Source organism: Ahaetulla prasina, chromosome 1, assembly GCF_028640845.1.
Source record: "Ahaetulla prasina isolate Xishuangbanna chromosome 1, ASM2864084v1, whole genome shotgun sequence".
Lineage (NCBI taxonomy): Eukaryota > Metazoa > Chordata > Lepidosauria > Squamata > Colubridae > Ahaetulla > Ahaetulla prasina.
In genome coordinates this window covers 3,246,978-3,270,593 of record NC_080539.1, presented here as the reverse complement: position 1 = coordinate 3,270,593, position 23,616 = coordinate 3,246,978, and the positions used below count along the sequence as shown (strand labels likewise).

At 47.5% G+C, this 23,616-nt stretch overlaps 1 protein-coding gene across 3 annotated transcripts in view; it reads right to left on the bottom strand.

Annotated features, from left to right (window-relative positions):
* Positions 1 to 12,667, bottom strand: part of SPECC1 (sperm antigen with calponin homology and coiled-coil domains 1) — a 162,040-nt gene extending 149,373 nt beyond the window's left edge. The window contains exons 1-2 of one of the 3 annotated variants that reach the window (XR_009152810.1): positions 12,436 to 12,667; positions 1,378 to 1,551 (exon numbers count right to left, since the gene is read on the bottom strand). Coding sequence is in view for 2 of the 3 variants with exons in the window: in XM_058163997.1 (XP_058019980.1) it covers positions 1,378 to 1,551; positions 12,436 to 12,465 (204 nt within the window). In the remaining variant the exon portion in view is untranslated. The remainder of the gene's footprint in view (positions 1 to 1,377; positions 1,552 to 12,435) is intronic. The other 2 variants (XM_058163997.1, XM_058163994.1) reach the window with 2 other exon arrangements.
* Positions 12,668 to 23,616: the final 10,949 nt, after the last annotated feature.

The following is a 23,616-nucleotide window of genomic DNA, read 5'->3' as shown; positions in this document are numbered from 1 at the left end:
CCTCCATACCATGACCCGGATGCAGTGGGGAAATCCATTTTTTTTTTACTACCGGTTCTGTGGCTGTGGCTTGGTAGGCGTGGCAGGGGAAGGATACTGCAAAATCTCCATTCCCTCCCCACTCCTGGGGCCAGCCAGAGGTGGCATTTGCCGGTTCTTCAAACTTGTTGTGACTCGTCCTCCCTCCTCTCCTCAGCCGGGCCCCTCCCGTCTCCAACCGGGCCTTTTATCAGACTCCGAGTCTGATAATGAAGATGAACGGCCTGTCATGACTCCAGCCCCCGGCCCTGGCCCCATGCCCGGAGAGGATTCAAGGAGTGAAAGGAGTAGCCCAAGAAACCTCACTCATACAGCGTGTGTTCCTTTTGGCTCAGGCTTCAGAGCAGGAAGCCAGCCAGGTGGTGGGATTACTCAGCCCTACTCCCTCTGACCCCTCCCTTTCCCTGACAGCAGATCCAGCTGAAGACAATTTACCGTGGGTGGACCCTCGCTTCCGAAGATCTGAGAGGCGACGCCAGCAGAAGGAGGGGTGGGGCAGGCCTGGATAAATGCTGAGTCATGGAGCCACACCCCACAGCCTATATAAAGGACCTGCTTTTGGTATTCCAACCTTGAGTCAAGCAAAGTCTTATCGAGTTTGCTGATATCGGACTCTATCGCTGAAGTCACAACTTGGACTCCTGCCTGCCCTGATAAACCTCGAAGGGACTTGGTAAGCTGCAGGGGCTTTGTTGCCAAGTTTGTTACGGACTTCTTTGACTCGTTCGTCGGAGTGGGAGTGAGAGACGACAAAGCTACTGAAAATTTCCGCTACCGGTTCCCACAGACATAAAACATCCGTGCAAGAAAGCTGGAGCTATACCGTAATAGGTCTGAAATTAACAACGCATTTCTGCAGGTATCTTTGGGGAAGCTGCCTCCAGAAGGCTTAGGACAGTGATGGCTAAACTTTTTGCCGTCGCGTACCAAAAGTGGGGGGAGCGCGGGGGGGGGGGGAGTCACCCATAATTCAATGCGCCCACCCCCTTACTCATGCGTGTGTGACCCCCCCCCTGCTTTTGGCACACAATGGCCTGGTGGGCCCTGTAGGCCCATTTTTCGCCCTCCTCAGCCTCCAAAGCCTTTCTAGGAGCCTGGGGAGGGTGAAAAAAGCACACAAAACCCGTGGCAAGAAAGGCCGTAAAAAGGGGACCAGAACTCACTTAACAACAATTTCGCTTAGCAATGGAAATCTTGGGCTCCGTTGTGGTCGTAAATCGAGGACCACTTGTACACATCTGGAGGGCGCAATTCTTGCACACGACAGCCCCACGCTGAGATTTTTCACCCCACCCCCCATTTGGAAGCCCCCCGCCCTCTCCCCTTCTGAGCCCGAACCTTGCTCAGCCGCGAGTCGAACGCCAGCGAGGTAGAAGATTTGGAGGGTCTCATCCCGCCCGTGGCGGCAGGCGCTGGTTTTCCTCCTCGGTCGGTGACGTGGCTCCCCGGTTTGGCCGCTACTCCCCATGATCTGGCTGCCCCCTTCATTGTGCGGCGGGAAGAAGCCTCGCCCTGCGAAAGAGAGACGTGGGGTGGGAAAAGAGAAGGAAAGAGAAGAGCCGTTAATGGGTTTGGAGACGTCTAACTTTGGTGGTTGGAAGATGGGTGGACTTCAACTCCCAGAATTCCCGTCAGCAATCTTTCAGATGAGTGGATTTTAACTCCCTACCCCCCCTCCTCCGCCTTTCCTTCCTTTCTTCCTTCCTCCCTCCCTCCCTCCTCCACCATCCCTCCATTCCTTCCTTCTTTTCTTTCCTTCTTTCCTTCCTTCCTATTCTTTCTTCCTCCCTCCCTCTTCCTCCTCCCAACCTCCTTCCTTCCTTCCCCTATTCTTCCTTCCTTCTTTTTTCCCTTTCTCATCCTCTTCCCTCCCCTTTTCCTTTCTCATCTGCCTTCCTTTCCTTCCTTCCTTCCTATTCTTTCTTCCTCCCTCCCAATTCCTCCTCCCAACCTCGTTCCTTCTTTCCTTCCCTATTCTTCCTTCCTCCTTCCTTCCTTCTCTTTTCCCTTTCTCATCATCTCCCTCACCTTTCCCTTTCTCATCTTCCTTTTCCTTCCTTCCTTCCTTCCTCCCACTATTCTTTCTTCCTCCCTCCCTCTTCCACCATCCCTCCCTCTCTTCCTTCTTTTCTTTCCTTCCTTCCTTCCTTCCTTCCTTCCTTCCTTCCTTCCTTCCTTCATGTTCTTTCTTCCTCTCTCCCTTTTCCTCCTCCCAACCTCCTTCCTTCCCCTATTCTTCCTTCCTCCTTCCTTCCTTCTCTTTTCCCTTTCTCATCATTATCCCTGCCCTTTCCCTTTCTCATCTTCCTTTTTCTTTCTTCCTTCCTTCCTTCCTTCCTTCCTTCCTTCCTTCCTTCCTTCCTTCCTTCCTTCCTTCCTCCCTCCCTCCCTCCCTCCCTCCCTCAATTATCCTTCCTGAATCCTAGAATAACAGAGCTGGAAGGGACCTTAGAGGTCTTCTAGTCCAACCTCCTGCACAGGCAGGAAACCCTAGATATGGAGACAAACGGTTGTCCAGTGTTGGAGAACACAGAACTTATGGAAAAGTTGTTGGGGCTTTTATAAATTGACATTTTATTTGCTCAATGTCCACAGCCGTCCCATCTCAGCCAAGCGACGAAGGTTAGAGTTTTGTTTATAGATTTCATTTCATTTATTAAATTTTTATACCGCCCCTTCTCCCGAAGGACTCAGGGCGGTTCACAGCCAACGTAAAACAGAATTCATGCACTATATTCCTCTGCCCCAATTTCTACGAACGTGAGCCACACTTGCCAAGCGTCTGAATTTCGATCGCACGATCTTGGGGATGCTGCGATGGTCGTAAGTGTGAAAAACCGTCATTAAGTCACTTTCTTTCAGTGCCGTCGTAACGTTGGACGGTCCCTAAAAGAACGGTCGTAAGTCGAGGACTCCCTCTATGCCCTTCCCCCCCACCCCACACACAAAAAGTCTAAACAGACCTATGAAATATTGCTCAGTGTGAAGACGGGCCCTCTTGCACCAAGCTCATCTTGGCACATTTCCTCTCCTCCAAACCGCACTCAAAACAACTGCAACCATTTCCGAGCGTGCCCATGTGCAAAAACACTCCCCCCCCTTTTTTTTTTGCACGTCAGGAAGGAGTTAAGCCTGCCTGTCTCTCCGGGATTCTGTTCCCTGTTCAGCTCCAAACTTCCTGATGTGGCTTAAGTGCCAGGTGGCAAATAATAATAATAATAATGTCCCAGGACTTCCACAACTCAGTAAGCAGTGGAGAACTAGGAGGCATTCGTTCTCTCCATCTTTCTCTCTCTCTCTCTCTCTCTCACACACACACACAGACAAACAGCAGCCCTTTCTAGAATTCTTTGCAGCACATGTGGGTGGACACCTGGCATGCAGACTTGGGTAGCCGACACGTCACCATGGAACAGCTGACATGTTTTCGTCAGTTAAAGAAGGTCCAGCAGAGAAGAAGCAGCTAAAGCCGCGTTTTTCAACCTCAGTAAATTTAAGTGGATGGACTCCCACTCCCAGAATCCCCCAGCCAGCCTGCTTTAAGAGGGGAGGACTTCCACTCCCAGAATTCCCCAGCCAGCCATGCTTTAAGAGGGGAGGACTTCCACTCCCAGAATCCCCCAGCCAGCCTGCTTTAAGAGGGGAGGACTTCCACTCCCAGAATCCCCCAGCCAGCCTGCTTTAAGAGGGGTGGGCTTCCACTCCCAGAATTCCCCAGCCAGCCTGCTTTAAGAGGGGAGGACTTCACCCCAGAATCCCCAGCCAGCCTGCTTTAAGAGGAGGACTTCCACCCCAGAATCCCCAGCCAGCCTGCTTTAAGAGGAGGACTTCCACCCCAGAATCCCCAGCCAGCCTGCTTTAAGAGGAGGACTTCCACCCCAGAATCCCCAGCCAGCCTGCTTTAAGAGGAGGACTTCCACTCCCAGAATTCCCCAGCCAGCCTGCTTTAAGAGGAGGACTTCCACCCCAGAATCCCCAGCCAGCCTGCTTTAAGAGGAGGACTTCCACCCCAGAATCCCCAGCCAGCCTGCTTTAAGAGGGGAGGACTTCAACTCCCAGAATCCCCCAGCCAGCCTGCTTTAAGAGGGGAGGACTTCCACTCCCAGAATCCCCAGCCAGCCTGCTTTAAGAGGGGAGGACTTCCACTCCCAGAATCCCCCAGCCAGCCTGCTTTAAGTGGGGAGGACTTCCACTCCCAGAATCCCCCAGCCAGCATGCTTTAAAAGGGGTGGACTTCCACTCCCAGAATCCCCCAGCCAGCATGCTTTAAGAGGGATGGACTTCTGCTCCCAGAATTCCCCAACCAGGATGCTTTAAAAGGGTGGACTTCCACTCCCAGAATCCCCCAGCCAGCCTGCTTTAAGAGGGGAGGACTTCCACTCCCAGAATCCCCCAGCCAGCCTGCTTTAAGAGGGGAGGACTTCCGCTCCCAGAATTCCCCAGCCAGCTTGCTTTAAGAAAGGTGGGTTTCAACTCCCTGAGTTAGGTTCCAGGAACTGGAGTCGTGATCACAAAGTTGCTATCATGGTCGTATTTTCGAGGACCAGTCCTAAGTTACCTTTTTCAACACTATAATAATTTTGAAAGATTGCTAAACAAATGGCTGTAAGTCGACAACTACCGGTAAACCGATTTGTTGTTTTTATCATGGTAGGTTAGGTAGGAGCTACACCTACTTGCAACCACAAAGAGGTGTAGCTAGCAGGAAGTCTTGTACAGGTAGTCCTTGACTTACAACCATAATTGAACCCCAAATTTCGGTGGCTAAGCAGGTCAGGGAGTGAGTTTTGCCCCGTTTTATGACCTTTTTTGCCACCGTTGTTAAGCAAATCACTGCAGTTGTTAAGTGAATCATGCGGTCATTAAGCAAATCTGGCTTCCTCCATGGACTCGGTTTCTCGGAAGATAGATGGGGTGGTGGCAAATAAATGGTGATCACGTGACCTGGGGACAATACCACTAATGGCAAGCTCATCGTCCCAACACAGATCTGTCTTTAATATAAATTTGAGAGCACCAGGCTTGAAACCGGGAGATGGAAGTTCTAGATTCCTCTCTTAGGCATAAAAACCAGCTGGGTGACTTTGGGCCATTCCCCAGACTGGAAGTTCTAGTCCTGCCTTAAGCATGGAAGCTGGTTGGGTGACTCTATAGCAGTGATGGCTAACCCTTTTGCCGTCGTGTGCCAAAAGTGGGGGGAGCGGAAGGGGGGGGGGGTCGCACGCATGCATGCCCACCCTCATAATTCAATGCGTTCAACTCCCCCAGCGCATGCATGCGCAAACCCCCCTCCGCTTTTGGCACATGATGGCACAGTGGGCCCAGTAAGCCCGTTTTTTGCCCAGAGCCTTTCTAGGAGCCTGGGGAGGGTGAAAAGCCACTCCCCCGAGATCCTCCGGAGGCCGGAAACGGCAAATGGGTCGTTTCCGGCCTCCAGGGGGAGAGGAAGGCCGTTTTCATCCTCCCCAGGCTCCTAGAAAGGCTCTGGAGCCTGCAGAGAGCAAAAAATGGGCCTTCCCCACCCGCCCGGAGGCCCTCCAGAGGCCGGAAACAGCCTGTTTCCCAACTTCTGGTGAGCCAAGAAGGCCTGAAAATCAGTTCGCCGGCGCGCGCAGGCTCAGCTGAGTTGAGCTAGGGCAACACTTGCGTGCCCACCGATATTGCTCCATGTGCCAACTGTGGCATGCGTGCTATAGTTTCGCTATCACGGCTCTATAGCAATCCCCAGGACCCTGGGAATTCTAGTCCAGCCTTAGACATGAAAGCTGGGTGACTTTGGACCAATCACCAGGAGACTGGAAGTTCTAGTGCCACCTTAGGTATGAAAGTTGGGTGACTTTCGGTCAATCACCAGGAGACTGGAAGTTCTAGTCCTGTCTTAGGGATGAAAATTGGCTGGGTGACTGAGCCAATCACACGGAGACTGCAAATTCTAGTTCTGCCTTAGGCATGGAAGCCAGCTGGGTGAGTGTGGGCCCAACACCAAGAGAGGTGAATTCTAGTGTCATTTTAGGCATGAAAATCAGCCAGGTGACTTGGCCAATCACCAGGAGACTGGAAATTCTAGTCCCGCCTTAGGCATGAAAGCCAGCTGGGTGACTTTGAGCCAAACACCAGGAGACGGTGAGTTCTAGTGTCATTTTAGGCATAAAAGCTGGGTGACTTTAGGTCAACCACCAGGAGACGGTGAGTTCTAGTCCCGCCTTAGGCATGAAAGCCAGCTGGGTGACTTTGAGCCAAACACCAGGAGACGGTGAGTTCTAGTGTCATCTTAGGCATAAAATCTGGGTGACTTTGGGTCAATCACCAGGTGTCTGGAAGTTCTAGTCCCGCCTTAGGCATGAAAGCTTCTGAATCTGGACTCAGATTCAGACCTGTGGGAATTGAGCCACTGAAACAGGCAGCGAGGAGCAAAGACGCGGATCTCAAATGACCCAAAAGGAAAGGAAGAAAAAAAGAGAGAAAGGAACGGGGTGGAGCAAGCCACGTGGAGGAGGACACGAGAAGTGGGGGCGGGGTGTGTGTGTGTGTGCAGAAGCCAGCTTTAGCCGTGGCGTGGGAAAGGAAGTGAGAGGACAGTTGGAGTGGTCAAATCTGCAGTGTTAAAAACTCTCCTCCAGAGCTACAAACAAGCTATTTCAATCTCATAAATTGCGGATGCTCCAACGCTGGAAGTTTTGAAGATGATGTCGGATAACCATTTGCCTGAAGGTGGTGTAGGGCAGTGAGGGCTAACCATTTTGCCATCGCGTGCCAAAAGTGGGTGCGTGCCCACACCCGTAAGTCTATGTGCCTCGCGCCTCCCCATCCCCCCACCCTGCTTTTGGCACGCAATGGCACGGTAGGCCCAGTAAGGCCCGTTTTTCGTTCTCCCCAAGCTCCAGAGCCTTTCTAGGAGCCTGGGGAGGGCGAAAACAGCCTTCCCCACCCTCTTCCGGAAGCCGGAAAGTTTGCTGACTTCTGGTGGGACTGGAAGGCCTGCTTTTGAGCTCACGTGCCCACCAATATGGCTCCGTGTGCCAACTGTGTGCCGTAGGTTCGCCATCCCGGGTGTAGGGTTTCCTGCCTAAGCAGAGGGCTGGACTAGAAGACCTCCAAGGTCCCTTCCAACTCTGTTATTCTAAATTCTGAAATTGTCTGTTGCTTATTACAAAATTGGGGGGGGGGATTTTATGTACCAAAAGCTGCTTGTTTTCCTCTGCCCTCTGCATCATTTTTCCTTTCCTGGGGCACTTTTTCATTGGAAACCACAGGACAAAGACCGTCTTCCATTCACTCTACCCCCCCCACCCGCCTTTTTTAAAAAAATGGCTTTGTGCTAAAGCTTTTAGCTAAGAGTGGAAAGGAGCTTTAAAATGCTTTTTTTTTTAAAAATAAGCACAGCGAGAGACACGGATGAAGGTTAAAAAAAAAAATGAAATTCATTCAGCCTGGGAGAATCTTCTCTGCTCAGAAGTGCAAACGAGGCATTTCAGCTCAGATAATAATAAAAAAATAAAGTAAAATAAATAAATAAATAAATAAAATAAAATAATAAAACAAAATAAAAATAATGAAATAATGAAATAAAACAAAACAAAATAAAATAATATAAAATCAAATCATATAATAAAATAATGAAAAAATAAAATAAAATAAAATGAATAAAATAAATAAATGAAATAAAACAATGAAATGAGATAAAATAATAAAATAAAATAAAAATAATGAAATAATGAAATAAAACAAAACAAAATAAAACAATATAAAATCAAATCAAATAATAAAATAATGAAAAAATAAAATAAAATGAATAAAATAAATGAAATAAAACAATGAAATGAGATAAAATAAAATAAAATAAAAATAATGAAATAATGAAATAATAAAACAAAACAAAATAAAACAATATAAAATCAAATCAAATAATAAAATAATGAAAAAATAAAATAAAATAAAATAAATAAATGAAACAAAACAATGAAATAAAATAAAATAATAAAATAAAATAAAAATAATGAAATAATGAAATAATAAAACAAAACAAAATAAAACAAAACAAAACAAAATAAAATAAGAAAATAAAAAATGAAATAATGAAAAAATAAAATTAAATGAATAAAATTAAATAAATAAATAAATAAAATATTGAAATGAAATAAAATAATAAAATAATAAAATAAAACGAATGAAATAATGAAATAATAAAATAAAATGAAATAAAATGAAATAATGAAATGAAATAAAATGAAATAATAAATAATTCAATTCAATTCAATTCAATTCAATTAAAATAAATTAAATTAAATTAAAAAATAAAATAAATCAGGAAGCTAAACCGAACCGAAGCCACCACCTTATAAAAGCCAAAATCCACGCAACCAACATCAAAGACAGGGCCAGCAACAGGAATTAACAGGAATTAACAGCCATCCTGCCTGCAAACGTAAAAATGGAGGTGAAGGAGAATGGAAAGGCGTAAAAATGAGAGCTGAAGGGGGGGGGGAACCCCCCTCCAACCAAATCCTTGGCAGATTCTTTTTTTTTTTTTAAGCATCTCCTAGAGATCAGGTGTCAGTTCTCTTGGAAGGGGGGGGGGGTCCGGGAACCAGAGCTATGGATCTCCTGCCTTTAACCAAGCTAGAAAAGCATTTTGCAGGCAGGCCCCTCCCCATCTGGGCTGCAGAGGAGGGGGCGTCATGTGTCAGTGGCTGGCGGCAGGGGACGATGGGCTACGGAGGGGGCTGCCCCCCAGCCCTGTGGCAGATGCGCCAGCAGCATCGTGGGGCACCCCAGAGCTCCTGGGGTTACAGAAGGATAGCATGGATCACTTGGCAAAGTGTTGCATGCTGCCAGGGTGTTGGACTGCAAGTCCCATCATTCCCAGCCGGCCAAACCGGATTGAAGAAGGCTGCCACTGGGCTGCTCACTTCCTGGCCAATCTGATGCCAATCTGGCTGGCCTTAAATAATTGATTCCCAGTTACGGTGTCTGCTTACGACCGTTCATTTAGTGACCATTCGAAGCGACAACCGCACCGAAATGACTCGGGACCGTTTTTCACACTTACGACCGTGGCCGTGGCATCTCCGCCGCCGACGTGATCAAGATTCAGACGCTTGGCCACCGACTCATACTTACGACCGTGGCCTAATCCCCAAGGTCACGTGTTCCCCTTTTACGACCTTCTGGCAAGCCAAGCCCATGGGGACGTCGGATTCACTTAACAAGCAGGTGATTCGCATCAACCGCGGGGGATTCACTTAACAACCACGGGAAGATAGATTGTAAAACGGGGGGGGGGGAAAGCTCACTTAACCGACGTCTCAACGACAGAAACGTTGGGCTGGATGGTGGTCGTAAGTCGAGGACCAGGCGTATATCACTGAATTGGTGGGGGAATTCCCCCCCCACTCACCCAGTGAGGCCAGGGAATCTCAGCTCCCAGTGGTTCAAGAAACGGTGGAGCCTCTGCAGTCAGGGGCAGTATATCCACAAGAGCCAGCGGCTAAACCACTACCCACCCCTAAATCCCCATTGAGGATCCCAATTCCCCTTTTGTGGATCCCAAAAAAAGGTTCCCTTAGAGCGGAGACAGGCAGGGAGGATGGAGGATGGAGGGGGGAATCCCATGGAGACAGATGTTCAAACCTTCTCTGTTGCTACGGAAACATGGAAAGGTGGGGGAGTCGGGGGGGGGGAATCTACAGCAACTGACAGGGCATCCTTTAATCCGGCTAACTCCGATTCTCCCCCCCACCCCAGTTGCACAGATGGAGATTCACACACACACACACAGAAATATACACAGGTAAATCCAGGGCTTTGAATAAGCACCAACACCTGCCCTCTCCCGCAAAAGATTTGGGGGAGTTTCTGCAAAGGACACCCCAAGGACGACGGGAGGTAGCAGGGAGAGGGAAAAGCGAGGGAGGGAGGGAGGGAAGAAAGGAGATAAAGGGAAAAGAGGGGAAGGAAAGAGGAAAGGAGGGAAGGAAGGAAGGAAGAGGAAAAAAGGAGATAAGGGGAAAAGAGGGGAAGGAAGGAAGGTAGAAAGAAAAGGCAGAGAGAGAGGAAGGAAGAAAAGATGAGGGAGGGAGGGAAGGAAGGAAGGATATAAAGGGAAAAGGAGAAAGAAGGAAAGAAGGAAGGAAGGATAAGGGAGGAAGACAGGAAGAAAGGAGAGGAATGGAAAAGAGGAAGGGAGGGGGGGAAGGAGGGAGGGAGGAAGGAAGGAAGGCAGGCAGGAAGAGGAAAAAAGGAGAAAGGGGAAAAAGAGGGGAAGAAAGAAAGGTAGAAAGAAAAGGGAGAGAGAGAGGAAGGAAGAAGGGATGAGAGCGGGAAGGAAGGAAGGAAAGAAGAGGGAGGGAAGGAAGGAAGGATATAAAGGGAAAAGGAGAAAGAAGGAAAGAAGGAAGGAAGGAAGGATAAGGGAGGAAGACAGGAAGAAAGGAGAGGAATGGAAAAGAGGGAGGGAGGGAGGGAGGGAGGGAAGGGAGGAAGGAAGAAAGAAAGGAAGGAAGGAAGAGGAAAAAAGGAGATAAGGGGAAAATAGGGGAAGGAAGGAAGGTAGAAAGAAAAGGGAGAGAGAGAGGAAGGAAGAAAAGATGAGGGAAGGAAGGAAGGAAAGATGAGGGAGGGAAGGAAGGATATAAAGGGAAAAGGAGAAAGAAGGAAAGAAGGAAGGAAGGAAGGATAAGGGAGGAAGACAAGAAGAAAGGAGAGGAATGGAAAAGAGGAAGGAGGGAGGGAGGAGGGAGGAAGGAGGGAGGAAGGAAGGAAGGAGATAAGGGGAAAAGAGGGGAAGGAAGGAAGGTAGAAAGAAAAGGGAGAGAGAGAGGAAGGAAGAAAAGATGAGGGAAGGAAGGAAGGAAAGATGAGGGAAGGAAGGAAGGATATAAAGGGAAAAGGAGAAAGAAGGAAAGAAGGAAGGAAGGAAGGATAAGGGAGGAAGACAGGAAGAAAGGAGAGGAATGGAAAAGAGGAAGGAAGGAGATAAGGGAAAGAGGGAGGGAGGAGGGAGGGAGGAGGAGGAAGGAAGAAAGAAGGAAGGAAGGAAGAGGAAAAAGGAGATAAGGGAAAAGAGGAAGGAAGAAAGGTAGAAAGAAAAGGGAGAGAGAGGAAGGAAGAAAAGATGAGGGAAGGAAGGAAGGAAAGATGAGGGAGGAAGGAAGGATATAAAGGAAAAAGGAGAAAGAAGGAAAGAAGGAAGGAAGGAAAGATGAGGGAAGGAAGAAAGGAGAGGAATGGAAAAGAGGAAGGGAGGGAGGAGGGAGGGAGGAGGAGGGAGGGAGGAAGAGGGAGGAAGGAAGGAAGGAAGGAGATAAGGGAAAAGAGGAAGGAAGGAAGGTAGAAAGAAAAGGAGAGAGAGGAAGGAAGGAAAGATGAGGGAAGGAAGGAAGGAAAGATGAGGGAGGAAGGAAGGATATAAAGGGAAAAGGAGAAAGAAGGAAAGAAGGAAGGAAGGAAGGATAAGGGAGGAAGACAAGAAGAAAGGAGAGGAATGGAAAAGAGGAAGGAGGAGGGAGGGAGGAGGGAGGAGGAGGAGGAAGGAAGGAAGGAGATAAGGGAAAAGAGGGGAAGGAAGGAAGGTAGAAAGAAAAGGGAGAGAGAGAGGAAGGAAGAAAAGATGAGGGAAGGAAGGAAGGAAAGATGAGGGAAGGAAGGAAGGATATAAAGGGAAAAGGAGAAAGAAGGAAAGAAGGAAGGAAGGAAGGATAAGGGAGGAAGACAGGAAGAAAGGAGAGGAATGGAAAAGAGGAAGGGAGGGAGGGAAAGAGGGAGGGAAGAGGAAGAAAGGAGATAAAGAGGAAAGAATAGAATAGAATTCTTTATTTGGCTAAGTGTGACTGGACACATAAGGAATTTGTCTTCGGTGCATAGGCTCTCCGTGTACATAAAGGGAAAAAAATAAAATATATTCCGTCAAGAATCACAAGGCACAACAACACCCAGTGACAGTCATGCGGGTACAATAAGCCATCAGATCTGACTAGGAAAACAATCCTCGTCCGTATGAATCTATAAATCGCAAGGATGCAAGCAACAAAGTTACACTCACGCGGAAGGAAGGAAGGAAGGAAGGAAGGAGAGGAATGGAAAAGAAGGGAAAGGCAGAAAGGAGAGGCGAGAGAAAGGAAGGCGGGAAGGAAAGAAGGAGGGAGATAGGGAAGGAAAAGACAAGGAAAAAAGGAGACGGTCCAGGCTGCGGCTTTTGCACAACTCACAACCCCTCACTCCTATTTCCCAAGACCCCCCCCTCCTCTTCTCCCCCCTACTTCCTCGCTTAACCCCCCCCCTCCCCACAAATGAAGAGCAGGAGCCAGATGTCAGGAAGGCCAGCCAGGCGCCCTCCCTCCTTCCTTCCCTCCCTCCCTCCGCCTCCCCCTTGCCCGGGAGATCCCGGCACCCACTTACTTGCTGGGAGCCCCTTGCGCTGGGTGGCATCCACGGGGCGCGCTTCCTCCGTCTGCCCCGCAGCCGGCCAGGCTAGGGAGGAAGGCTAGTCCGGGCTCAGGAAACTCCCCAGCAGAAAAACCACATCGCAAGCAAGCAGCCGCAGAAAAAACTGCCTGCTTCTCTGTTGCTTCTTCTCCGCCTCCTCCTCCTTCTTCTTTGGGCTGATGGAAAATAAAAAAATAAAAAATAAGAACGGTTCACATACAGGAAAAGCCAGGCGTTTCTTCTTTTTTTTCTCTCTCTCTCTTTCTCTCTCTCTTTTTTCCCCCCCCTTCCCTCCCTCTTTTTTTTTTTTTTTTTTTTGGCTTTTGGCATCCGGTTGCTGCCAGTTGGCCATTGGAAGGGTGTTCGCCAATCAGGGGGGATCACCAGGAGCAGAATTTTTGGGGGGGGGGATGAGGGAAGAGACAGGAAAATCCGCCTTCTCCTCCCCCCCCTCTTTTATTCTAAAGAAAGGTGGCACTAGCCAGGGGGAGAGGACCCGATCCGTTTGAGGATTGCTGGAGAGGATCTGGGAAGGCAGAGGGATCAAGGGCCACCCGCTGGCTCTTCAATCAATCAATCGATCGATCAGAATAGAACTGGGAGGGGCCTTGGAGGTCTTCTAGTCCAGCCCCCTGCTCAAGCAGGAGATCCTAGTTCTTTTCAATCAATCAATCAATCAATCAATCAATCAATCAGAATAGAACTGAAAGGGGCCTTGGAGGTCTTCTAGTCCAGCCCCCTGCTCAGGAGGGAGATCCTACTTCTTTTCAATCAATCAATCAATCAATCAATCAATCAATCAATCAGAATAGAACTGAAAGGGGCCTTGGAGGTCTTCTAGTCCAGCCCCCTGCTCCAAGCAGGAGATCCTAGTTCTTTTCAATCAATCAATCAATCAATCAATCAATCAATCAATCAATCAGAAGAGAACTAAAGGGGCCTTGAAGGCCTTCTAGTCCAGCCCCCTGCTCAAGCAGGAGACCCTAGTCCTTTTCAATCAATCAATCAGAATAGAACTGAAAGGGGCCTTGGAGGTCTTCTAGTCCAGCCCCCTGCTCCAAGCAGGAGATCCTAGTTCTTTTCAATCAATCAATCAATCAATCAATCAATCAATCAGAAGAGAACTGGAAGGGGCCTTGAAGGCCTTCTAGTCCAGCCCCCTGCTCAAGCAGGAGATCCTAGTTCTTTTCAATCAATCAATCAATCAATCAATCAATCAATCAGAATAGAACTGAAAGGGGCCTTGGAGGTCTTCTAGTCCAGCCCCCCCTGCTCAAGCAGGAGACCCTAGACCATTTCAGACAAAGGGTTGTCCAATCTCTTCTTGAAAATCTCCAGTGATGGAGCAGCCACAACTTCTGGTGGCAAGTTGTTCCATTGGTTGATTGTCCTCACTGTTAGGAAGTTTCTCCTTAATTCCAGGTTGCTTCTCTCCTTGGTTAGTTTCCATCCATTGTCTGTCCTCCCTTCCTTCCTTCCTTCCTTCCTTCCTTCCTTCCTTCCTTCCTTCCTTCCTTCCTTCTTTCCTATCCATCCATAGAATAATAGAAATAACAGAGCTGGGAGGGACCTTGGAGGTCTCCTAGTCCAGCTTTCTCCTCAAGCAGGAGACCTTGTACAATTTGAGACAGTCTCTTCTTAAAAGCCTCCAGAGATGAAACACCCACAATTTCTTGTGGCAAGCTGTTCCACTGGTTAATTATCCTCATTGTCAGGAAGTTTCTCCTCAATTCCAGGTTGCTTCTCTCCTTGATGAGTTCCCATCCGTTGTTTTTTGTCCTGCCTTCGGGTGCTTTGGAAAATAAGCTGACCCCTCCCCTTCTTCTTTGGATCAGCCCCTCCAATACTGGAATACTGCTATAGTATCCTAAAGATACTGTTAAGTGAATCACCTCAATTGCTAAGTTAGTGACACGGTCGTTAAGTGAATCCGGCTGCCCCATTGACTTTGCTCGTCGGGAGGTCGCAAAAAGGGGATCACGTGACCCCGGGATGCTGCAAGCGTCATAAATATGAGGCAGTTGCCAAGTAACTGGCCGTGGGGAAGCTGCAATGTGTGAAAAAGTGTGAAAAATGGTAACTTCGAACGGTCACTCAATGAACGGTTGTAAGTTGAGGACCACCTGTCTTCACAGTCCTGCTGGGCATCGTGTCACTAGGCTGCAGATGCTTCTTCAAGAGCCCCCAAAACGTGCCACTGCAGATGTTTTTTTTCCTGCAAAGAGAGACTGTATAATTTCAAATTATAACGTTGGCTACTTCCTCCCTCAAAAATATTGAGTTCGACCTCAAAGAGCGGAGCCTGCAATTAGGAGGTGGATGCTTCGAAATGGCTGGGTTGATCCCGGTCTGTGGTCAACAAAGAGCACACCGCCCAAAACCAAGAATGGCAGATGAGTCGGACCGCACCTCCCCCACCCCTCATTGTTTCTGTGCCTAAGATCCGCCCTTATATAGAAAGAAGATGCTGAGATTCTGGAACGTGATAGAATACATGTTGACATGCATCTCGAATTGCAACAACTATAGAATCGTTCAACCAGAAGGTTACGGTGTTTAGTTTGCATCTGTGATCTGTAGTTCAATTTGTTCTAAATAGCGTTTCCTGTTACGGTTAATACAGTTGAGCAGTAAAGCACATGGTGACTGTTCTTTTTGTTTGCTTCGTGGTGCTTCTATATAAACAGAATTTCGAACAGAAAGCATACAGAGAAGAGCAACAAAGATGATTAGGGGGCCGCAGGAATTGTGTATGTCTGGTTCAATGAAAAAAGGAGATGATGGGGGGAGATGATAACAGTACTTTAAAAACTGAGTTATGACCAATCCTCATACGTATGGTTGTTGCAGCATCCCTATGGTCTTGGGATCAAAATTTGGTTGCCAACTGATATGTGATCGTGACAGTTGCAGCCTCCCGGGGGGGTCACGTGATCCCCATCTGAGACATGCAAAGTCAATGGGGGAAGCTGGATTTGTTTAACAATGACGTGATTCACTTAGCGACTGCAGCGATTTGCTTAACAACCATGAAAGCTCGTAAAACTTGGCACGGTTCAGTTAACATATATATAACAGCCGTCGCCAGGGGAGCTTTTTATCAGGTTCGCCTGATACGCCAGTTGCGTTCCTTCCTAGACCGGGATTCCCTGTGCACAGTCACTCACGCCCTCGTCACTTCCCGCCTGGATTACTGTAATGCTCTCTACATGGGGCTCCCCTTGAAGAGCACCCGGAGGCTCCAACTGGTCCAGAATGCGGCTGCGCGGGTGATAGAGGGAGTGACTCGAAGCTCCCATGTAACACCTCTCCTGCGCAAGCTGCACTGGCTTCCGGTGGTCTTCCGGGTGCAATTCAAGGTGTTGGTTATCATCTTTAAAGCGCTCCATGGCATAGGACCGGGTTATTTACGGGACCGCCTGCTGCCACCAGTGACCTGTGCGCTCCTATAGGGAGGGCCTCCTCAGGGGTACCGTCAGCCAAACAATGTCGACTGGCGACGCCCAGGGGGAGGGCCTTCTCCGTGGGGGCTCCTGCCCTCTGGAACGAGCTGCCTCCGGGGACACGCCAACTCCCCGACCTCCGGACCTTCCGACGCGAGTTAAAGACCCTCTTGTTTTACCGTGCAGGGCTGGCCTAACGTATTTTAAATGTGGGTTTTATTATGGTTGCTTTATTCGTTTCGGCCTAATTGAATTTAGATTTTAAAATGCTTTTTTTAAAAAAAATTTGTAACTCTGTTTTTATTTGGCTGTAAACTGCCCTGAGTCCTTCGGGAGAAGGGCGGCGGTATATTAATTGAATAAATAAATAAATAAATAAATAAATAAACAACCGCCTTGCTTAGCAGCAGATATTCTGCTCTCAATTGTGGTCATAAATCAAGGACTACTTGTAATGGCCCAGGTGCTCACACACATACACACACACACACCAAATTTATTTATTATTATTTAAATTTAAATAATGCACCCTTGCTTCTTCCTTCTCCATTCTGTCCTTCTGGGAGCTGATCTGAGCGAAACCAAGAGACGGGAGGGCTGCAAAAGCATGTAATAATCATTGTTATATATCAAGTCACGAAAAGCTCAAAGTGGGAAAAAAAAATTACGCACCCACTCAAAAGATTCCTGCGGTTCAAGCAATACGCTAGAAAGCATCGTTTCTTCTTTTTTGTGCTTTAGACTTTATGCATGTTTAGCCTGGTTTCCGTAACTAGGGGACTTTAGCCGCTTTGTGTGGTGCGCCCTATCCACCTACTGCGGTATTAATAAATTTGTTTTAGTAACGTAAGATTATCTGTAGCTCGGGGTAGATTTGCGAGGTCCTTGGCCATCTTCTAAGCTTGAATGTTTTTTTTCCTTGTTTCCGATGTTTCATGACCCAACTAGGGAATAGCATCAGTGCTAGAAGGGAGAGGGGTTTGCAGACAGGAGGAGGAGGAGAAAGAGAAGGAGAAGGAGGAGGAGGAGGAGCTGGGGTCCTTGAAGCTCTCTGAGCTTGGTGGGTTTCTTATAGACATTTCATGACCCAACTAGGTAACATCATCAGTGCTAGAAGGGAGGGGGGTTTGCAGACAGGAGGAGGAGGAGAAAGAGAAGGAGGAGGAGGAGGAGGAGGAGCTGGGGTCCTTGAAGCTCTCTGAGCTTGGTGGGTTTCTTATAGACATTTCATGACCCAACTAGGTAACATCATCAGTGCTAGAAGGGAGTGGGTATGTTGTGTAAGGAAGCAGAAAAGGAGGAGGAGGAAGAAGAGAAAGATGAAGAAGAGAAAGAAGAGGAGGAGGAGGAGGGAGCAGGAGGACTTGGTCCTCTCTGAGCTTGGTGGTTTTCTTGCAGACGTTTCATGACCCAACTAGGGAACATCTCCAGTGCTAGAAGGGAGGAGGATCGGCTCATTTCTATACAAGTAGCTTCCTTGTAGAGAGTAGACCCCCCACTGCCTTTTAGCACTGATGTGATTCCCTAGCTGGGTAATGAAACGTCAGCAAGAAAACAACCAACGAACGACGGCAAATATACGTGTCCCAGAATAACGTTACCGGATCCAATCTGGGTCAGTCAGTGGGACCAGAGGTTTAGTTTTCCAAGTTTTCTGTTGGAAAGACATTCCCCGAGGGAGGATGGGCTGCAGCATGAGTCCAAAAGCTTGGAAGACTATAAACCTCTGATCCTGGCAACCGACCCAGATAGGATCCTGCAGAAAACGACCAAGCTCACAGAGCACCAAAGACCTCACACAATTCATAAAATGCATAAAGTTTGGCCTCAACTATCTTTCCAAGCATAAACGCCTTTCCGGCTGCAAAGGATCATTTTCTGCACAATTTAAGGAGAAGTGAGCTGTTTGGCAAGCAAGCGCGGGATTTCTATTTATTTTTAAAAAGGAGAAGTTCTCAAAAAGGAAAGGCACCCAACAACAGCATCTCTTTCTAAAGCGAGTTCCTCTTTCCTGGCCAGTTTGTTCCCACTGAGTTTCCATCCAAAGAGGGAGAGAAAAAGAAGAATATAAGCGGAGGGGGAAAGAAGAAAAGAAGAATATAAGAAATATAACTACAATAAAGACAATGCAACTGCCCTTCAAAAAGACCTTGGCTATGTGTCAGATTGGTCTAACAAGTGGCAATTTCAAATCTCAACCAACAAATGCTCCATCTTGCACACTGGCAAAAAAATATATATCAAAACATAAAATACAAATTAGATGGACATGACCTTATAGACGACCCTCACTCTGTCAAGGACCTTGGAATACTCATTTCTAAAGATCTACAGAGCCCACTGTAACAACATTGACAAAAAGGCACTAAGAGTTGTTAACCTAATCTTGCGTAGCTTCTTCTCTGGTAATATTGTACTGCTAACTAGAGCATGCAAAACATTTGCCAGACCAATCCTTGAATACAGCTCATCTGTCTGGAACCCGCACTGCATATCAGACATAAAATACAATCGAGAGAGTCCAGAGATATTTCACGAGAAGAGTCCTCCACTCCTCTATCTGCAATAAAATACCTTAGGCCACCAGACCTGAAATTTTGGGCTTAGACAACTTAGAACTACGCCGACTTCAGTCTAACCTAAGCATAGTACATAAAATTATCTTGCACAATGTCCTACCTGTCAATGACTACTTCAGCTTCAACCACAACAATACACGAGCACACAATAGATACAAACTTAAAGTGAACCGCACTAAACTCGACTTCAGAAAATATGACTTCAGAAACAGAGTTGTTAATGCCTGGAATGCACTACCTGACTCTGTGGTCTCTTCCCAAAATCCCCAAAGCTTTAACCAAAAACTATCTATTATTGACCTCACCCCATTCCTGTGGTCTGAGGTCTGTAAGGGGTGTGCATAAGAGCACAAGCGTGCCCACCATTCCTGTCCTATTGTTTCCTTTTTCTACTTACTCTTTTCATGTATCCAAATTATGTTTATATTTTTACTTGTTATTTTATATATGATTGACAAAATAAATAATTAAAATAAATAAATAAAATAAAATAAGATGGCTTGCAGTCCATCCCATCTCTCCCAACTCCCAAGGAGGAGAGCTGACTTGGTCCAGGACAATGGAAATATCAGAAAAGCTGTTTGTAACACCTGGCGGGTGGGGAGCGATGGCCCTTTAATGACTTGTGGGCTTCAACTCCCAGAATTCCCGAGCCAACCATTCCCGGCCCTTCTTCTTTTCCCCTTCCAAAATGGGCACCAGTCGGATCCCAATACATCGCTCCCCTTTTCCCATTCCAAGCTTTCTGACTCGCCTTGAAAGACGACTTGCCAAAAAGTTGTCTTTCAACTTCGCTCCAAAGTATGTATAGGAATCACAGGGCTGGAAGGGATCTGGGAGGTCTTCTAGTCCAACCCGCCCCCCCAAGAGGTAGGAATCCTTAGACAGGTCTTAGTTCATTCTGAGCCTTGGCCTTGTGACTCTGTCCTTGCAGATTCAGGCTATTTTCTGACTCAGTTCTCGCAGATTCAGGCTATTTTCTGACTCCGTTCTCGCAGATTCGGGCTAGTTTCTGACTCTGTCCTCGCAGATTCGGGCTATTTTCTGACTGTGTCCTTGCAGATTTGGGCTATTTTCTGACTCCATCCTTGCAGATTCGGGATATTTTCTGACTCCGTCCTCGCAGATTCGGGGTATTTTCTGACTCCGTCCTTGCAGATTTGGGCTATTTTCTGACTCCGTCCTTGCAGATTCGGTACTCTCTGAGATTGGCTGTTTTCTTGCAGACATTTCATGACCCAGCTAGATAACATCATGAGGACTAGAAGGGAGAGGGATTTGCAGAGAGGAGGAGGAGGAGGAGAATTATGGATACTCTCTGAGATTGGCTGTTTTCTTGCAGACATTTCATGACCCAGCTAGATAACATCATGAGGACTAGAAGGGAGAGGGATTTGCAGAGAGGAGAAGGAGGAGGAGGAGGAGAATTGTGGGTACTCTCTGAGATTGGCTGTTTTCTTGCAAACGTTTCATGATCCAACTAGGGAAAAACTAAACGAATAATTTTAGTGTCTACACTCAGTTTAGGTGGCCCAATAATATTCTTTGGTCGATGTTGGCCACTCGAAAATGTCAGGACTTTAACTCCCAAAATTCTGAATGGCTGGGGAATTCTGGGAGTCGAAGTCCGGACATCTTAATAAAAGGGGCCCAGAATCCCTGCTTTACGTATAGGGAAAAGCCCATTCCTGCTTTTTCCCTTCTTTTCTTCCCTTCGCCTCCCCATACCGAAGAGAGGTGGAAGCTACTACAAAGACACTCATCCCTGCCCAGCCATGCCCGGCTCGGTGAGAAGCAAAACGAGCTATGTTTGTCCATCGGAAAGAGGATCAAAGGAGGCTGGGCAGCTGGACATTTCGGTTTAATTGCAGGGACTTAAAAGGAAAAAAAGCAAGCGAGCCACAAAGGGGACTCTTGGACCGAAGACGGGATCGTAATTATGGTGCACTTTAGAGTAGATGAATCGCTTCTTCCTGTTGTATCTACGGAGCAGCCAAGCCACTGTTCCTAGAGCCGAATCCCGGCGTGACCCCTCTCTACAACAAGGCTACACCCAGGCGTCGCTTCCCTCGCGTGACCTCCTCCAACCCCCGTAGCCATCTCCATCCTACCTTTTTCCTGGGGAGTCTTTGATCTCGTGATCTTTCTGATCCCGTGGGAATCCTCCCAGTGCATTACAGGGACTCCTCCTCAACCTACAACCGTCCGCTGAGTGACCGTTTGAAAGTTACGACGGCACTGGGAAAAAGCGACCTGCGGCCGTTTTTCACACTTAGATCCGTTGCAGCGTTCCCCGTGGTCAAAATTAAGACGCCTGGCAACTGGCTTGTACTTATGACAGTTGCAATGTTTCCAGGGGACAGGGGGGTCCCCGTTTGCGGCCGTCTGTAAAGCGACGTTGATGGGGAAGCTGGATTCACTTCACGACCGTGTTACTAACTGAAGGGCAGCGATTCACTTAACGACGGGGGACATGGAAGGTCATGGAATGGGGCAGAACTCAACTAAATGGCTGCCTTGCTTAGTAACGGGAGTCTTGGGCCTCGATTGTGTTTTGTAAGTTAAGAGCTACCAGTATTTATTCTCGAAGGTCAAAAAAAAAAGCATCCAGTATTTTGGAAGGATTTTAACTGCGGTTCTCTTAAAGAGCAGTTTTTTGGGGAGAGCAGAGATGTACAGACTTCTAAAAAGCTTGGCTCAAGTTTGCAATCTTTAGAAGCGTAGAGTTGGAAGGGACCTCGAAGGTCATCTAGTCCACCTCTCCTCTCCGCCCAAGCAGGAGACCCCACACCATTTCTGACCGATGGCAGCCCAGTCTCTTCTCGAAAGCTTCCAAGGGATGAAGCTCCCACAACTTCTGGTGGCAAGCTGTTACATGGGTGAATTGTTCTCACTGTCAGGAAATTTCTCTTTATTTCGAAGTTGAATCTCTCCTTGTTCAGTTTCTATTCATTATTCCTTGTCTGGCCTTCTTTGGAAAATAGCTTGACCCCCTTCCTCCTCTCTGTGGCAGCCCCCCAAATATTGGAAGATGCTCTCCTGTCTCCCCTGGTCCTTCTCTTCACTAGACTAGCCAGGCCCAGTTCCTGCAACCGTTCATCGTATGTTTGAGCCTCCAGTCCCCTCATCATCCTGGTTGCTCTTCTCTGCACTTTTTCTAGAGTCTCAACATCTTTTTCATGGTGTGGAGACCAAAACTGGATGCAGGACCCTAGGTGTGGCCTTACTAAGGCTTTATAGCAGGGGTCTCCAACCTTGGTCCCTTTAAGACTTGTGGACTGCAACTCCCAGAGTTCCTCAGCCAGCTTTGCTGGCTGAGGGACTCTGGGAGTTGAAGTCCACAAGTCTTAAAGGGACCAAGGTTGGAGACCCCTGCTTTATAGAGTGATATTAAAAAATGTGCCTTGAAATTTCAGGAAAACTGCTTTGCTTTTGTCTTCCAGACACCTTGAATCAGGTCGAAGCAAATAGAGATGGCCATGACATCTAAAGAAGGATTTCCATTTCAATTCTGTTTTTTTAGCCAGCTGATCTGTGAAGATCAGGAATTTCCCCGGTCTCCCATACCGGTAGTCCTTGACTTACGAACACAATGGAGCCCAAAAATTTCCATGGCTAGGCAAGACAGTTATTAAATGAGTTTTGCCCCGTTTTATGACCTTTTTACCACAGTTGTTAGGTGAACAACTATTGACTTTGCATATCACAAGGTTGCCAAAAGGGGGTCATGTGACCTTCCCCCCCTCCCCAGGGCATTGCGACCGTCATAAATACGAGCCCGTTGCCCAGCGTCTGAATTTTGATCACACGACCGCGGGAATTCTGCAACGGTCGTAAGTGCGGAAAACAGTCACACTTTCCCCCCCCAGTGCCGTTGCAACTCTGAAACGGTCACTAAATGAATCGTTGTAAGTCGAGGACTACCTGTAATTAAAAGGAGCCTCTGCCTCGCGAGAACTTAGGGAATGTGGGAATGAGAAGAGGAGAGCCAACTGTCTTCCTGGGCTGTTTAATGTCAGGAACGGAAATTCAACCACTTGGAAATTACAGAATAAGAGAAGGCACTTTTGCACCCTCAGGGGCGAGAGGGCATTTAATTCCACATTTTGTTTTGAAGAGACCTGCGCATGGGAAGCTCCTGGCTGCTCTCCGTGGCAGAGCATTGGAAGAGGAGGAGGAGGAGGAGGGGGGCTTCACCTCAAATCACCCACCCCTTCGGTGTAAGGGAGGGCTGGGAATGGCAGGGTATTTTTAAAAAATTATTGTCTGAGATGCTGACTGTTTTATGCACGTTGCTATCATTCTGGATCAGCCCACGCTACACTTACCAATCCGACTAAAGTGGGGGGAGATATAAGGGGGGAGACGGAGGAAGGGAGGGATTGAGGAGGGAGAGTGGGAGAAGGAGAGAGGGAGAAGGAGAAAGAAAGAATGTTGCATTTTAACCTTGGAAATAAATAAAATTCATATGGAAGGAAGGAAGGAAGGAAGGAAGGAAGGAAGGAAGGAAGGAAGGAAGGAAGGAAGGAAAGAAGGAAGGAAGGAAGGAAGGAAGGAAGGAAAACAAGCAAGAATTTTAGCCTTGGAAATAAATAAAATTCATATCAGAGAAAGAAAGAAAAGAGAAAGAGGGAGGGAGAGAGAGAGAGGGAGAGAAAGAAAGAAAGAAAGAAAGAAAGAAAGAAAGAAAGAAAGAAAGAAAGAAAGAAAGAAAGAAAGATGGAAGGAAGGAAGGAGGGAGGGAGGGAGGGAGGGAAAGCAAGCAAGAAAGAGAATTTTAACCTTGGCAATAAATAAAATTCATATCAGAGAAAGAAAGAAAAAAGAAACAGGGAGAGATGTGGGGGAGAGGGAGAAAGAAAGAAAGAACCCCTACTTCCTTCTTTCCTTCCTCTCCATTCTCCCTTCCTTCCTTCCTTCTTTCCTCCCTCCCTCCCTCCATTCCTCTCTCCCTCCCTCCATCCTTCCTTTCTTTCTTCCTCCTCTCCATTCTTCTTTTCTTCCTTCCTCTGAATCTGCACTACTATTAATCTTCTCATAGTTCCCATCACCAATCTCTTTCCACTTATGACTGTATGACTGTAACTTTGTTGCTGGCAATCCTTATGATTTATATTGATATATTGACCATC